We start from the raw sequence: 14,585 nt of genomic DNA, 5'->3' as shown, positions 1-14,585 counted from the left end.
TGATGTGGAAACAGTTGAAGTAACAGGTGGATGACATATGTCGCAAATAAGAGATAATATTGCAAATCTGTTATGGAAAAATTAATAAATTAGATTTATCTCTGATTGTAATTTATTTGTACTTTATAAAAATATGTAAAATATATTTATAATATACAGTAAAATATTATTTTATATTTTTCCGCACTTTTAGTTTGTAATCACCATTCAAACATTTGTCCCGCACGAGCTATTACTTTGGTCACCATTCACATATTGTTTTGAACTGCTTCTTTTAGACGAACCGTACTTGTCCCGCAATATGCGTTTTGTTAACATAAATCGCATTTAAACCGCACCGCACTAACCAAACCGCTTGTCCCGCACCGCTCAACCCGCTGTTACCATCCAGAACCTTAATCTGAGTTTCTTCTTTTCTTTTTATATGTTCTAATGAATAAATGACTAATAAAATGGTTAAACATGATGGTTAAGCGGTTTTTATCTCAGAAGATTGTTACAACTTTTCTCTACCAAAACTAGTTCCAAAAAAAAAATCTTTTAAATTTTTTCAAGTACTAAAACTTCACTTTTTATCATTTCTTCAAATTATTAATTTATTTATTCTTTTCCATCATAATCCCAAACAACTTAAATCATCTTAAACTTTTATCCCAACTTTTATAGCACAGTTTAAAATGATGTCTCTTTCAGAGCTAAAACATTGTCCTAATCACTATATATATATTTTTTTTATCATAAACACATAAAGGTATATTCAACTAAATGTTTAAATTGATATATATTAAAATGAAAATCCAGTATTATTTATAAAATATTTTGAAATCTACTATTATTAAAACAAATTAAGTTGTAGCTTTCATGGTTGTTCAGGTGTTTCTAGAGTGTTTAGATAGAGTTTGATGGTTAAAAAAAAAAAAAAAAATCCAGTTTTCATTATTTTAAATAGGATTTTAGGGTGCTTTGAAAAACCGTATCAAATTCTCAAATTGATCCCCCTGCTTGTTTGCGAGATGAGAAAGACCCGACACACAATTCAGATCAACTAGTTCCCAAAGCCGAAGACTGCGGCGAATCAAATCGACGGTGAGTCCATCTGATTCCCTCCCTCGATTTCACCTTGAAACCTTAGAATTAAGATTTTTAGGGCTTCGTCTCGGCGATGGGGTACGACAGAATAAGCTTACTACCAGATTCCTTACTAACTCAGATACTCCTACACCTTCCGACCAAAGACTCAGTCAAGACAAGCCTCCTTTCGACCAGATGGAGAAACCTATGGCTCGATGTTCCAGGACTAGATCTCCACTCCAACGACTTCCGTTATTCCAGTTCCGCCATCAAGACCTTCACCGACAAGTTTCTAGAGCTAAACCGCGAGTCACGCCTCCTAAAGTTCAAGATCAAGTACGACGAATGCAATGTATACCTCTTCGGAATCAGCGAATGGTTCGTTACAGCGATTAACCGTGGAGCTCAGGTTCTAGATGTCGACACCCTTAGATGTCCTTTCTACAAAGACTTCATGCCTTTGGATGTTTACAAGAGCAAGACTTTGGTGTCTTTGAAGCTCGTCAACGTAGGGCTGTTGAAGCCCGAGTTCGTTGTTTCTCTACCATGTCTCAAGATCATGCATCTTGAAGATATTCAGTACAGTGATGATGATGGTTCTTTGATCATACAGAAGCTCGTCTCAGGGTGTCCTGTTCTTGAAGATCTGACCCTGTGCAGGTCTTTTGATGATAAGTTGCCTGTGGTTCTGCGTGTCATGTCTCAGACTCTGAAGAGGTTTTGTGTAAAGTCTGGCCCTGGGATAGAGAGTGATGCTCCGGGACTCAAATGTATTGACTTCCGAGATGATGATAGAGTCGTGGGGAAGAATCTGAGCTTCTTTCTCATGGTCGACATTGATACTAAATTCAATCTTCACGAGTTTCTAAATGGTGTTTCTAGTGCAAGACGCAGTATGATCATCTCTCAGCGTACTATAATGGTATTAAATATATTTACGTACTCTTCGATTCATAATGAACTTTCTCTATATATATTAATCCTTTTTTTTTCTTTGGGGGCAGGAACTATATCGTTGCTTAAACATGGAACCAATTAGCAAATTTCATAACTTGTCTCGTTTGGAGGTTTCATTCTCCAGTGATCTCTTATTACAAGTGTTGACCAATTTTCTTGAGATTAGTCCCAATCTAAAGTACCTCACTTTGGTAAAATCATGTTACAAACTTTTGATATGTTTTTTTTTCTTGAGAAATCATTGTGGAAGTACCTGATTTTGTCATATTTGTTTTTTTTTTCCTCGTTGCTATTTTTTGGCAGTGTCTAGTTTTCTCAACGAAGATTGAACGAGAGAATCTTGAACTTACTAATGTCCCACGGTGCTTACTATCGACTCTAGAGTGTGTTGAGATTAAGGAAATGATCGCAGGAGAAGAAACTGGGATGGCGAGAGTAAGGATTGGTAAGACAACAGCGATGAAATTAGCAAAGCAGAAGAAGAAAATATGGATGGAAGTAGTGAGGTACTTTCTTGAGGATTCAGTAGTTCTAAAGAATCTCATATTGTGTCTCACAGATTCAGATATCACCAAGAAGCTTGTTACGTTCACAAAACGTTTTCGCCGGTGTCAAACTATCTTTCGTTAGATGATATGCTTGTGAGTTTATGCTTAGCATTTGAGAGAGGGTTTATTATGTTAAAAATCTTGTGGTTATGATGTTTTGTACAGATTTGGATTGTTCAACCATCGGTGAGTTAAAAAAGTGAGATTAATGCAAAAGTTTGTTGGTTAGCTACTCAGTTTCTGGCTGTATAAAAGCATTAAAACACTAAGGGGTTGCAATGACTGAAACTCGAAACGTTCAAGAAAATATCAATTAAGTTTTTTTCGGAGGGTGAGTGACAAGCAGAATTAAAGGTTAATGGGGGATATAATCTCACCATTACTAAGGAAATCGAGAAAATAATGAGTGATAAACATAATTCTTAGCTACGCTTGGGATAACTTTTTAAAGTAAGACGAATATAGTTAAGCTAACGCCCAAACACCCCCTAAACCATTTCACAAAAGAGATCGCAGGCGGCCCGGCCCTCCTTTCAATCTCAAAAAGAAAGAAAAAAATCGTTCTTGATTGGAGACGACGACAATGCAGAGGCTTTGCACTAAGCTCCGTTCCATTTCAGTCCGTTCAAACCGGAACCTCTCTTTAATCGGTGCTCCCCACCGTCTCATCCACCATTCCCCGACTTCTCAGTTAACCCTAGGTTTCGCCACGCCGCCCAGCAAATGGAGCTTCCTCCCCGCCACCTCGCTCGCCGGAGCTTCTCCCTTCGTTCCTCATCATGTAAGTCGAATCCTTCGTTTAACTGGAACGCAAACGATTTAGGGTTTAAAGTGCCGATTGAGGACAAGATCTGAATAGTTTTGATTGCGTAGAACCTTAATAGATCATGTGAAATGGAGTCGCACTGGGTATGATTATGCGTTGATTCTACAATTAGGGGAAGTTGCATGCATTTGTCATGTCATGTTCTTGAACCAAGCTACTATCTCATTTAATTAATACACAAACGAGTTACTTTGGAATCTCAAAGATTCGAGCTCTTAGTTTAAAGCTGTTACGTTACGTTTCGTGTCCTGGCTCTGATCGTGGGTTATAAGTAGCTCTTCTTGTATTTTGATGTCATGCTTACATATCTTCAGTAGTGTCGCTTTGTGTACGTACACACATGTATTCGGAAAACTGTAGATCTGCTGGACCAGGTTCTGGTTGGATCTTAGATTGACTAAAGAAAACAGCACTCATATGTTTTCTCCTAGTCTGCAACATCATTTTATATCTTAATTTTTCTTCTTTCCACACTGATCCGCTCTCTTGTTTGTATTCAGTTTGTTCAAGTACGGAGCATCACTTCCAAGGACAAAATGGCCAAATGGAAGAAGAAGTGGAGGCCTAGGACTCCAATCACCTCTAAAGTCAAGAAAGTCAAGATCAAGTTCTATTCGTACGTTTATCATCGTTAGTGTTTTTTAAGTGGAAAGTTTGTGGGTCTCTCTCTCTCTTAACAAGTCAATTTTTTTGTTGAATTCAGGTCATACAAAGACAGGTTTAAGCCACTGAATGATGGTACCATCCGTCGCTGGAAAGAAGGCAAGCGCCACAACGCACACCTGAAGGTTACTTAACTATTACACCTTATTCCTCATTTTATAATATGAATCTATCAGTTTATTTATTCATTCCGCGAGTGCCTCTGGAAGAACAGGATGATAATAACTAGGATCTAACTGATCAAAACTTGGCTTTCATCTGATTAATGGTGACAGTGAAAATAAGTTTGACATAGAAAGTGTGATTCTTTGTTTAGCTAGATAGATTAAAATGGTAGGCGAACTTGTATTACAAATACCATCTCTATTGTTTTGAATTTTTTTTTTCTGGGTTTGGCTGTCTATAAGTTTGAAATGTGTTAAGAATATTTGTTTCTATTTACTTGTATGCAGTCAAAGAAATCAAAGCGTAGATTAAGACAGCCTGGACTAGTACCACCAGCATATGCCAAAGTCATGAAGAAACTCAATTTCTGCAATTGAGGGATAAAGAGCAAGAAACAGTTCAGTCTCTCTTCCAGATTTTTCCTGATATTGCTCACTGGCACCCAAAGATTTGATCAAACTTTAGTTCTTTTTTTTTTTTTTTTGTTGTTCAAGTTAATTTTAACCTTGTCTCCAAGTAATAAATTGGTATTGTGCTCATTTTTCTCAGGGGTTTGATATATGTTAAAACTTTTTATACTTGTTATTTTCTTTTGATTGAATCAACCAATTTATGAAGATTTTAAGTGATTTCACTGAAATGAAGAAGAATAAGGTAACTGAATAGAAAATTCTTCTGCACCAGTTTAAAACTCTTCTACATCTCATTTCTGAACATGGTAAAACCGTAGAAGATTTACGTACCATTTAGTTTTAACTGAATAGAAAATTTAATTAAAATTAGACCACTAATAATTATGTGATGTTAATATTAAATAATAAATTTAACTGGTGTATTGTATACTATGAATTTATCTGCGCGTGCTGAAATTTTTTACTTTTATTTTTAGTTTTAAGTGTTCGGTAATATATCATGTATGAATTTTATATCTATTGATTCTCTTTTTTTTTTAATGCAAGAGTTTCTAATCTCATAATCGGGAATATAATAAATTAATAAAGAAACCGCTTCGTTGAAGTCTTAGAAACACAAATATGTAGTTTTAAAACATTTATTTACCGACTGTTCTACCTTAATTATGATAATAAATAGAATGAAGTATCTTAGAAACATAAATCATGGATTATTTTTGATATACGCATACATAATATTTTCAAAATAGTATATTTCTTAACTAGTTTCATATATGCATATATTGTAATTTGTAAATTTTATACTTACTATAGTTTTTGTTTGTACCGACAATAGTTTTCGTGCATTTAATAAAAATGCATTTAAAGAATTATCGGTGTTTGTAGTTGTTAAGAATATATATATAAACTCTATTTGTTATTTTACTTATGTGTAAATATATTCATCTTGCAATATGATCTCGTAATAAAATACATGTTTTATTCTCACTTTTTCAGTTTATTTTGTTGTCATATGTGTGAATGCTTACTTCAAGAATTATAGTTGGAATGTATTTCTAACTTAAAAAGTCCATATTTGTTTATAGTTTTTAAATTTCATTGTTGTCATTTTTTTTCTTCAAAAATATTTGTTTCGAACCGTTCAGAGCATCTTAAAAAAAACTTTATAACTTCAAATATAGAATTGTTTGCTCTATAAAAAAGAACTTCAAAACTCTAATCAGTTCAACCTCATATTGAGGTTTCATTGAGGCTCTGAACTTCATATTGAGGTTTCATTATATGTTCAACCTTACTGCCAAATTTAGACACAAACAACTTTTAGTTCAATGATGCAAGAAAAAAGAAAAAAGCGTTACATAATTATTCAAATCGACTCACAACTTCAAGCTTACATAATGCTCAAGGATCCTAATAAAATCTTATCTCTTTCCTTTATTCTCTAGGAATTAAACATTCTATGTTTCTATCATGGAGAGGAACCCGCTATAGCCACTTCATCCAATCCCGCCTGGACCGGTCAATGGCCAATCTGGAATGGAGTGAAATGTTCCCGCAAGGACGCTGTGAATATCATCGCTTCGAAGGCTCAGACCACAGGCCAGTGCTCACTCTCTTTGACAGTAACTTACTAAGGAAACATAAAGGTGTCTTCCGGTTTGATAGAAGCCTTCGCGAGAAGCCTGAAATCAGATCTCTTGTGGAAGAAACATGGAGCCAGCAACCTCAGGAGTCAGTCCTTACGAAAATCTGTCGGGTTAGAACGAAGATAGTGGAGTGGACAAAACTTCAGAACCAGAACAGCAGAGAGCTTATCCAGTCTACACAAGAACAACTTGAAGCTGCATTATCGGATATTATACCAAACGCGGGTCTCATTGACTCGCTACAAGCGGTGCTTAGTGCAGCTTATGCGGATGAGGAACAATACTGGCGGCAACGAAGCCGCATCCAATGGCTAAGCTGCGGTGATAGGAACTCCACCTTTTTTCACTCGGTTACGAGAGGGCGCAGAGCACAAAATAAATTTGCTGTCATAGAAGATGCTACTGGTAACGCGTTTGTGGAAGAGAGACAAATTGTGCAAACCATAGCAAACTATTACCAAGATATCTTTTGCTCTCGTTCAGTTGGAGACCTAAGTGTTGTCCAGGAAGCTCTCAGCCCCAAGGTCTCTTCGGAAATGAACCAAGCTCTCATTGCATTACCTACCGACCTGGAAATCAGAGCTGCTGTCTTTTCTATTAATGCGGATAAAGCTCCGGGGCCTGATGGGTTCTCAGCGGGTTTCTACCAGTCCTTTTGGGATATCATTGGCGACAATATCTCAAGAGATATCAGGGGGCTTCTTCTCTTCCGGCGAGATTCATAGGCGCCAAAATGAAACACATGTACGCCTCATACCAAAGATCTTTGGACCAAGGAAGGTAGCGGACTATAGACCCATTTCCTTGTGCAACACTCATTACAAGATCATCGCCAAGATTCTCACCAAGCGACTTCAGCCCATTCTCTCACATCTCATCTCAGAACATCAGTCGGCTTTTGTTCCAGGTCGGGCAATTTCCGACAATGTACTTATTACCCATGAGATTCTCTATTATCTCCGTACGTCGGCTGCCCGACAAAGATGCTCAATGGCGGTAAAAACCGACATGAGCAAGGCGTACGATAGGATTGAATGGGATTTTCTCCGAGAAGTGCTGACACGACTTGGGTTCCACAGTGTGTGGATTTCTTGGATTATGGAATGCGTATCTTCGGTCTCATACGCTTTTCTCATAAACGGTGCACCACAGGGCAATGTCGCTCTGACGAGAGGACTCCGGCAGGGCGATCCCTTGTCCCCTTACCTCTTTATCCTGTGTATCGAGGTATTATCTGGCTTATGCAACAAGGCACAAGAACATGGAGAGCTAACGGGCGTTAAGGTAGCTCGCGGAAGCCCCCCGATCAACCATCTATTGTTCGCCGACGATACCATGTTCTTCTGCAGATCGGACCGGGCTAGCTGTGAGACACTCGTGAAGATCCTTAACCGGTATGAGCTAGCCTCGGGTCAGTGCATAAACCGTGATAAGTCAGCCATCACCTTCTCGTCAAAAACACTACCGTCAACAAAGCACAATGTTAAGACGGCCTTGGGGATTGGACAGGAAGGCGGTATTGGCAAATACCTTGGGTTACCGGAGCACTTTGGAAGGAAGAAGAGAGACATCTTCTCCTCTATTGTTGATCGTATCAGACAAAAAGCGAACGGGTGGACCAATCGATTCCTCTCGGGAGCGGGAAAGTTGGTTCTTCTAAAAACTGTGTTGACAGCCATGCCAGCTTATACTATGTCATGCTTTAAGCTGCCGGTATCATTGTGTAAACAGATCCAATCGGTGCTGACACGCTTCTGGTGGGACCTTAAGCCGGAACACAAACGACTATACTGGGTTCCTTGGGATAAACTCACCTTGCCCAAGTCAGTGGGAGGACTCGGGTTTAGAGATATCGAGCACTTCAATGATGCGTTATTGGCTATGTTAGCGTGGCGGCTTTTGAAAAACCCAGCCTCACTGTTGGGAAAGACCTCGCTCGGGAAATACTGCCATTCCTCAAGCCTCCTTGATTGTCCCACAAGTGGAGCTATGTCTCACGGCTGGCGTGGTATATTGGCAGGCCGAGAAGTTCTAAAGCTAGGTTTTGGATGGGCCATAGGAGATGGGAAAGAAGTTAATCTTTGGGAGGAGAACTGGCTATCAACATCAGATATGCAGCGCCTGATCGGTCCTCCTCCCTTTGACGCTCAAGAACTAACGGTTCACGACCTCTTACACCATGACTCGGGTGATTGGAACTTGGAAGCTATCCGATCTCACTTACCGCAGTATGAGGAGACGATTCGCCTGATTCACCCAAGCTCATACAATATGGAAGATGCTCTTGTGTGGCTACCTGGTAAGACAGGAAGCTACACAACAAAGTCTGGATACGCCCTGGCCAAGATCGCGCGAGATCAAGATAGATTGCACCGGTTACAAGCCAGGTTAACCAGTTTGGCTGGCGATCGTGTGTCTGGAATATAGAAACCGCCCCGAAGCTTAATGTATTTCTATGGAGACTGGCCAACAAGGCCCTCCCGGTGGGTGCAGCATTAGCTCGTAGAGGTATCCAAGCTACAACAACATGCAAGCGTTGTAACGCCATTGAGAGTGAAATCCACACTTTTTTTCACTGCCCCTTTGCGAAAAAAGTCTGGGATCTCCTTCCGGCATTACACAAACCGTGCAACACTACCTCTACAATTTTGAGCCTCATGGAGAACGGTAAAAGGATGATCTCCCTCCCACCAACAGGTATCTCGAAGCCTCTGTTTCCTTGGATATTATGGAACTTATGGACAAGTAGAAATCAGCTCCTGTTTGAAGATAGAAAGTTATCTGAAGAAGAAGTCCTAAACAAGGCTATTAGGGACGCCAAAGAATGGTGCCAGCGCAGCCAAGCGTGGTGAAACAGCCACCCGTCCGGCCATCAGTGAAACCTAGCGGTACTTCACCCTCCACTCTAGACTGCTATACACTACAAGAAAACAGCAAGGATACTGAGGGAAAAAATAGTCGGAATTTCATCGGAATAACGTTATTCCGACGACATACCGACGAAACAAGTCCTCGGAAATAATTCCTCGGAATTTCTTCTTTCCTCGGAAATCCCTCGAAATTTTCCGAAGGAATTCCGAGGAAACAAATTTCCGAGGAAATTCCGAGGATCACTAGTTTGTCGGAAATCTCCTCGGAATATACCGAGAAAGAACTTCGTCGGGATATTTCCTCGGAAGTTCATCGACCGATGCGTTTTTGGACATATATCTATCGATCGATCTGTTTATAAAAAAACGTTCGGAATATACCGAGGGACATCTTCCTCGGAATATTCCGAGGAAAATGTCCCTCGGTATATTCCGAGGAACATGTCCCTCGGTATATTCCGAGGAAAGGTGTCCCTCGGTATATTCCGAGGAAGATGTCCCTCGGTATATTCCGAATGTTTTTTTATAAACAGATCGATCGATGGATATATGTCCAAAAATGCATCGATCGATCGAGTAAAAAATATAATTAATTTCTTCGGAATGTAAAAAATATTAATTTTTTTTAAAAAATAAAAATTTTGAAATTTAAATTCGAAAATATAAAATTAAAATTAAAATTGAAATCATATTAATTAATATTCAAAGTTTCACAAATAAAAATAAAACATTCCGAGTTTTTGGAAAAAAAAACTACGGGTCTGGCACGTCCGGGAACACCTCGTTCGGGTACATCCTCTGCATCATCTCCATCATTTGCTGGTTCAGCCTCCTCTGTGCCTCATAGCCCGCCTGTTGAGCCGCCATCTGGGTCTCCAACAAAGATATGCGATCATCCTTGTCCTTCAACTGAGCCGTAAGTACTTCTGGATCAACAAAAGGCGGTGGTGCAGAAGAAGGAGGAACCGACCGGGTGCGACGACCCAAACCGACTAAACGTCCCTTCTTCTTTGGAACCGACTGAATAGAAAATAGCCAAATTTCCAATATAAACCAAGAAATAAATGAATTGAACTTTAAAAAAAAAGAACTTACGGATTCAACGATTTCGTTGATTCGAAACCGGGACAAGTTGGTCGAAGCCGTCGAAGCGTCATCCTCGGTTTGAAGCTGAGACACTTCGTCTACCACCTGAGTTTGGACCAGGTCGACCACGCCCCTCACAAGACCGTCATCAATCTGGTCGGTCTTCTTGTTGGTATACGCCCTCCTCATTAGGGCGAGATCATCAACCGGCTCGCCATCATTTTCTTCCGCCTTGAAAAAAACATAAATTAAAGAAACATTAGAAATTAGAAGAAATGCACAATAAATTAAAATTCTGAAACTCAAATAATTGAAGAAAAAGCGGTTGAACTTACCAAGCGATCTCCCAGAGTGGCAATAGATTGAGCACCCAAGTTATGCTTGTAGATGCCCTTCCCTTTACGGTCGCTCCTGCGCTTGGTGGAGTTGGTGGAAGAAGTTTCTTTCATCTCTTCCTTACCTTTACGGTCGCTCCTGCGGTTGGTGGAAGAAGTTTCTTTCGTCTCTTCCTTATCCCAATGCGCACACAACTCCTTCCAGACCGTGTCATTCATCGACTTTGGGACCTTTTAATAAAAAAAAAAGAAAATAGTTTATAAATTAAAAAATTGTTTAATAAATTAAATCGAACCTTATTGATTTCTCACTTCTTCTTCCACTCGTGGATCTGCTTCCCATAGTTTGCCATAACTTTATGGACGAAGTGGTGATAGATAAATAGCGTCTCATTGGAATTCCAGTTGAACTCTTGCTGAAAAAAAAAAACAATTAGTAAAAAATTTATATTAAATATTAAAAATATAAGTAAAAAATTAGAATACTTACCGCAAACTGACGAAACCACAGAACCTGCTTGTCGGTAGGGAAGTGAGTGAAAGTCGGATGTCCCCTATCGAGGGCCGAGTACATCATACGGTTGATCCATGCGCTGATCCCGTTCCCGGATCGGTTGAACCTAATAAAAAGAACAAACGGTTAATAATGAATCCAAATTTAAAGAAAAAAAATGTTTAATTACCATGTTTGACCCCGTCCATGTGGATACGGAGTGCGATACGGAAGATGGTCACTACCGGGCTGTTGAACCAACTCCGCAACACTCATCACTCCTGGAGGACCCGGAGCGGATGCAGTAGCGGGAGCGAGAGAAGCAGGAGCGGATGCAGCAGCGGGAGCGAGAGAAGCAGGAGCGGGTGCAGCAGAGGGAGATGTATGGTTGGAGCTGTGGGGCGAAGGGGAATCCTGAAAATGGCTGGAATCCCGAGACTGGCTCCCCGTACCACCACGACCACGACGCTGTCGAGGCCTGGTCTGATCATCATGAGACCTGTAAATTAAAAAAATATATTTAATAAATACAGAAATATATAAATTAATTTTTTTTTAAAAAAAATCCCAAATAATTTGATTACAAAAAAAGATTTATAGATATTAAAAATATTTAATAAATATATAAAAATAGTTCTAATAAACAAAAAATAGTTTTAATAAATAAAAAATAGTTTAATAATTACAAAAAATAGTTTTAATAAAATATATATATATATTAAAAATATTTTTAAATCCCAAATAATAGTTTTTAATCACAAATTTTTTTTATAGATATTAAAAAATGTTTTGTAAAATCCAAAAAATCAAATTTATATACAAAAAAGATTTTGTAAAATCCAAAAAATCGAATTTATATAGAAAAATCGTTTTTTAAAATACAAAAATCGATTTTATATACAAAAACCAATTTTATAAATACAAAAAAATAAAAAAATTCTAAATCAATTCAACAAAACTAATTATTCAACCAAATCACAATTCTAAACCTATTATACAACCAAATCACAATCCTAACCAATCACCTTAACAAAAATCTATCAAAACTACACAAAAACCTAACAAATAGAACCTAAGAGAGTGAGATAGGGTCCTTACATGATTTGTGTAAGAGAAGGGGGAGATCGCCGAAGATATCGTCGGATTACAGGGGGAAATCGCCGGAGAGAAGAGAGGAGTCGTGCAGAGGAAGAAGAGAGAAATGGGGAAGAAGAAGGGGCTCGTGGTTATAAAACCTAGGGTCCGACGGACACTATCCGTCAGAATTCCGTCGGAATTCTAATTTCAATTTTCGCGAAATATTTGCCCGGTAAAATGAAAATATTCCGAGGAAATACCGATGAACTAGTGTTTGGGGTTTCAAAACATCAATTTTTTTGCCGTATTTCATTTTTTATACAATTGTAATGCATACCATTGATGATTCTTTGTATAGGTGAGCATAAACCATGAAATAAAAAATTTCAAAACTAATTGAAAGTATTCCCTTTACCGTTCATTAAAAGGTATAAGTGTTTCTCTTATGTTGTGGGATTTCGTTTATACAATCGCAAAAGTGTTAATTATACGGTAAGGAACAAATTTTTGACTTCATAATGAAGGTAACACACTTAATAAGGGTTATATAGGTGTTATTCAAACCTCAAAACGTTGTTTTCGGTTTAAAAACCCTATTTCCTCGGAATTTCCTCGGATTATTCCGAGGGAATTCCGAGGAAACCCTTCTCTTCCTCGGAAGTCCGTCGGAATATTTCGAGGAAATTCCGAAGAACTAGTGTTTGGGGTTTCAATACGTCAATTTTTTTTATAAACGGATCGATCGATGTACATATATCCAAAAACGCATCGATCGATCACTAAGATGGACCAAAGCGCAACAATGTGATCGATCGATTAGATTATCCCATCGATCGATCGAGAATCTCAAGCGTTCCTCAGAATGACCTCGGAAAATCTTGTAAGTTTTATTATAAACGGATCGATCGATGGATATATGTCCGAAAACGCATCGATCGATCACTAAGATGGACCAAAGCGTAACAATGTGATCGATCGATTAGATTATCCAATCGATCGAGAATATCAAGTGTTCCTCCGAATTTTCTCGGAAAATTCCGAGGCTTTTCCGAGGAAAGAGGAAGTGTTCCTCGGAATTTCCTCGGTATTTCTTTAAAAAAAAATCAATGGTAGTCTGTTTCCGAGTCATCATCACCAGATGAATCTGAATCTGGATCTTGGTGAAACTCTCCAATCACTGGTTCATCCTCTACGTGAACGACAACTTCCTCTCCGAAGTCGGTTAAATCGACTACAAGGCCAACTCCAGCTAAATCTTCTGCTGCACTTAAGTTGCCGGATGTGCTTGGTTGTAGTGGGTCTTCCAGCTCAGAACTTCCCTGAACTCGGCCTCTCGGGTTGAGTCTTGTAACAGTAACCCATGGATCAACTCTGTTCCTTACCCGGGGGTACTTGATATAACAAACCTGTAACATTTAGAAAATTATTAGTAAAATTATAAATTAATACACATGATGATGAATCATTCTGAATAATTATCATTTAATTACCTGTTCGGCCTGAGAAGCAAGAATGAAAGGATCATAATATTGCAGCTTTCGACTCGAATTTACTGATGTAACACCAAATGCATCTGTTCTCACACCTCGATCTGGAGTGTTGTCGTGCCAATCACAATAAAAAACAGTACAGCGCAATCCAACCATGCCCAAATACTTGATTTCCAAAATCTCATGTATGTGTCTGTAGTATACATCATCTCCTGATGCAGAACAAACGCCAGCATCATAAGTCGTACTCAAACGTCTCCTCTTCTGAGTTGTGAATGCATATCCTCTAGTACAAAATCTCGGATATGACTTCACAACAAAGTTTGGTCCAACGACCATCTCACGTATCCAATCCTCAAATGTTTTACCTCTGGCCAAACCAGCAGACACCTATTAATAGCACATATATATATGTATATATATATATGTTATATCAATAAATGTGAATTAGTATAAATATGTGATAAAATATATTTTAATTTGTTTAAAGCACTCACATAAGTAAACATCCATCCAGTAAATTCTCTCTGCTTCATTTCTTCTAGTTCGTCCTTTGTGACGTATCTATAATCGAACCGCTTTTCTGCCATGAAAATCCTATATATGATGACAATAATGTAATTAATTAAGATTTAAATTTCAACTTGTTAAAATAAAAATTTGTAAGCTAATTTATTTACCTCTCATATTGAAGAACGTCTTCGCAGTTGGTGAGCAAATATGTTTGCAAATGACTGCGCTCATGCTTAGTAAGTCGACGGTCCTTTGGTTTTCCGCTAAGTTGTCCAACGTCTGTGAAAATGTATGGAACCGTAACATGCTATGTTGCCCGTTCGCCTCTATCATCATGCCGAGCAGGTCTTCTGTTTTTGGTCTGAACTTCTGCTGGAAAGTAGTACTCGGCAAAGTTTGAAGTTTCTTCATTGATCATCTGTGCGACTATAG

General features: G+C 38.5%; 2 protein-coding genes across 2 annotated transcripts; both read left to right on the top strand.

The window, feature by feature from the left end:
- Window positions 1-937: 937 nt before the first annotated feature.
- On the top strand, window positions 938-2,808 carry LOC106375376 (putative F-box/FBD/LRR-repeat protein At5g44950). The gene is made up of 3 exons (XM_013815265.3): window positions 938-1,993; window positions 2,076-2,219; window positions 2,332-2,808. The coding sequence occupies exons 1-3, from the start codon at window positions 1,163-1,165 to the stop codon at window positions 2,656-2,658; spliced, it is 1,302 nt and encodes a 433-aa protein (XP_013670719.2). The 5' UTR covers window positions 938-1,162; the 3' UTR covers window positions 2,659-2,808.
- Window positions 2,809-3,076: 268 nt separating this feature from the next.
- BNAC07G18530D lies at window positions 3,077-4,808 on the top strand. Its single transcript, XM_013814299.3, has 4 exons — window positions 3,077-3,357; window positions 3,903-4,018; window positions 4,106-4,190; window positions 4,518-4,808. Exons 1-4 carry the CDS (start codon window positions 3,160-3,162, stop codon window positions 4,605-4,607), a joined length of 489 nt encoding a protein of 162 aa, XP_013669753.2. The 5' UTR covers window positions 3,077-3,159; the 3' UTR covers window positions 4,608-4,808.
- Window positions 4,809-14,585: the final 9,777 nt, after the last annotated feature.

The sequence above is a fragment of the Brassica napus genome, chromosome C7 (genome assembly GCF_020379485.1).
Source record: "Brassica napus cultivar Da-Ae chromosome C7, Da-Ae, whole genome shotgun sequence".
Lineage (NCBI taxonomy): Eukaryota > Viridiplantae > Streptophyta > Magnoliopsida > Brassicales > Brassicaceae > Brassica > Brassica napus.
The sequence above is the reverse complement of the archived record's forward strand: the minus strand, read 5'-3'. Positions and strand labels throughout refer to the sequence as shown.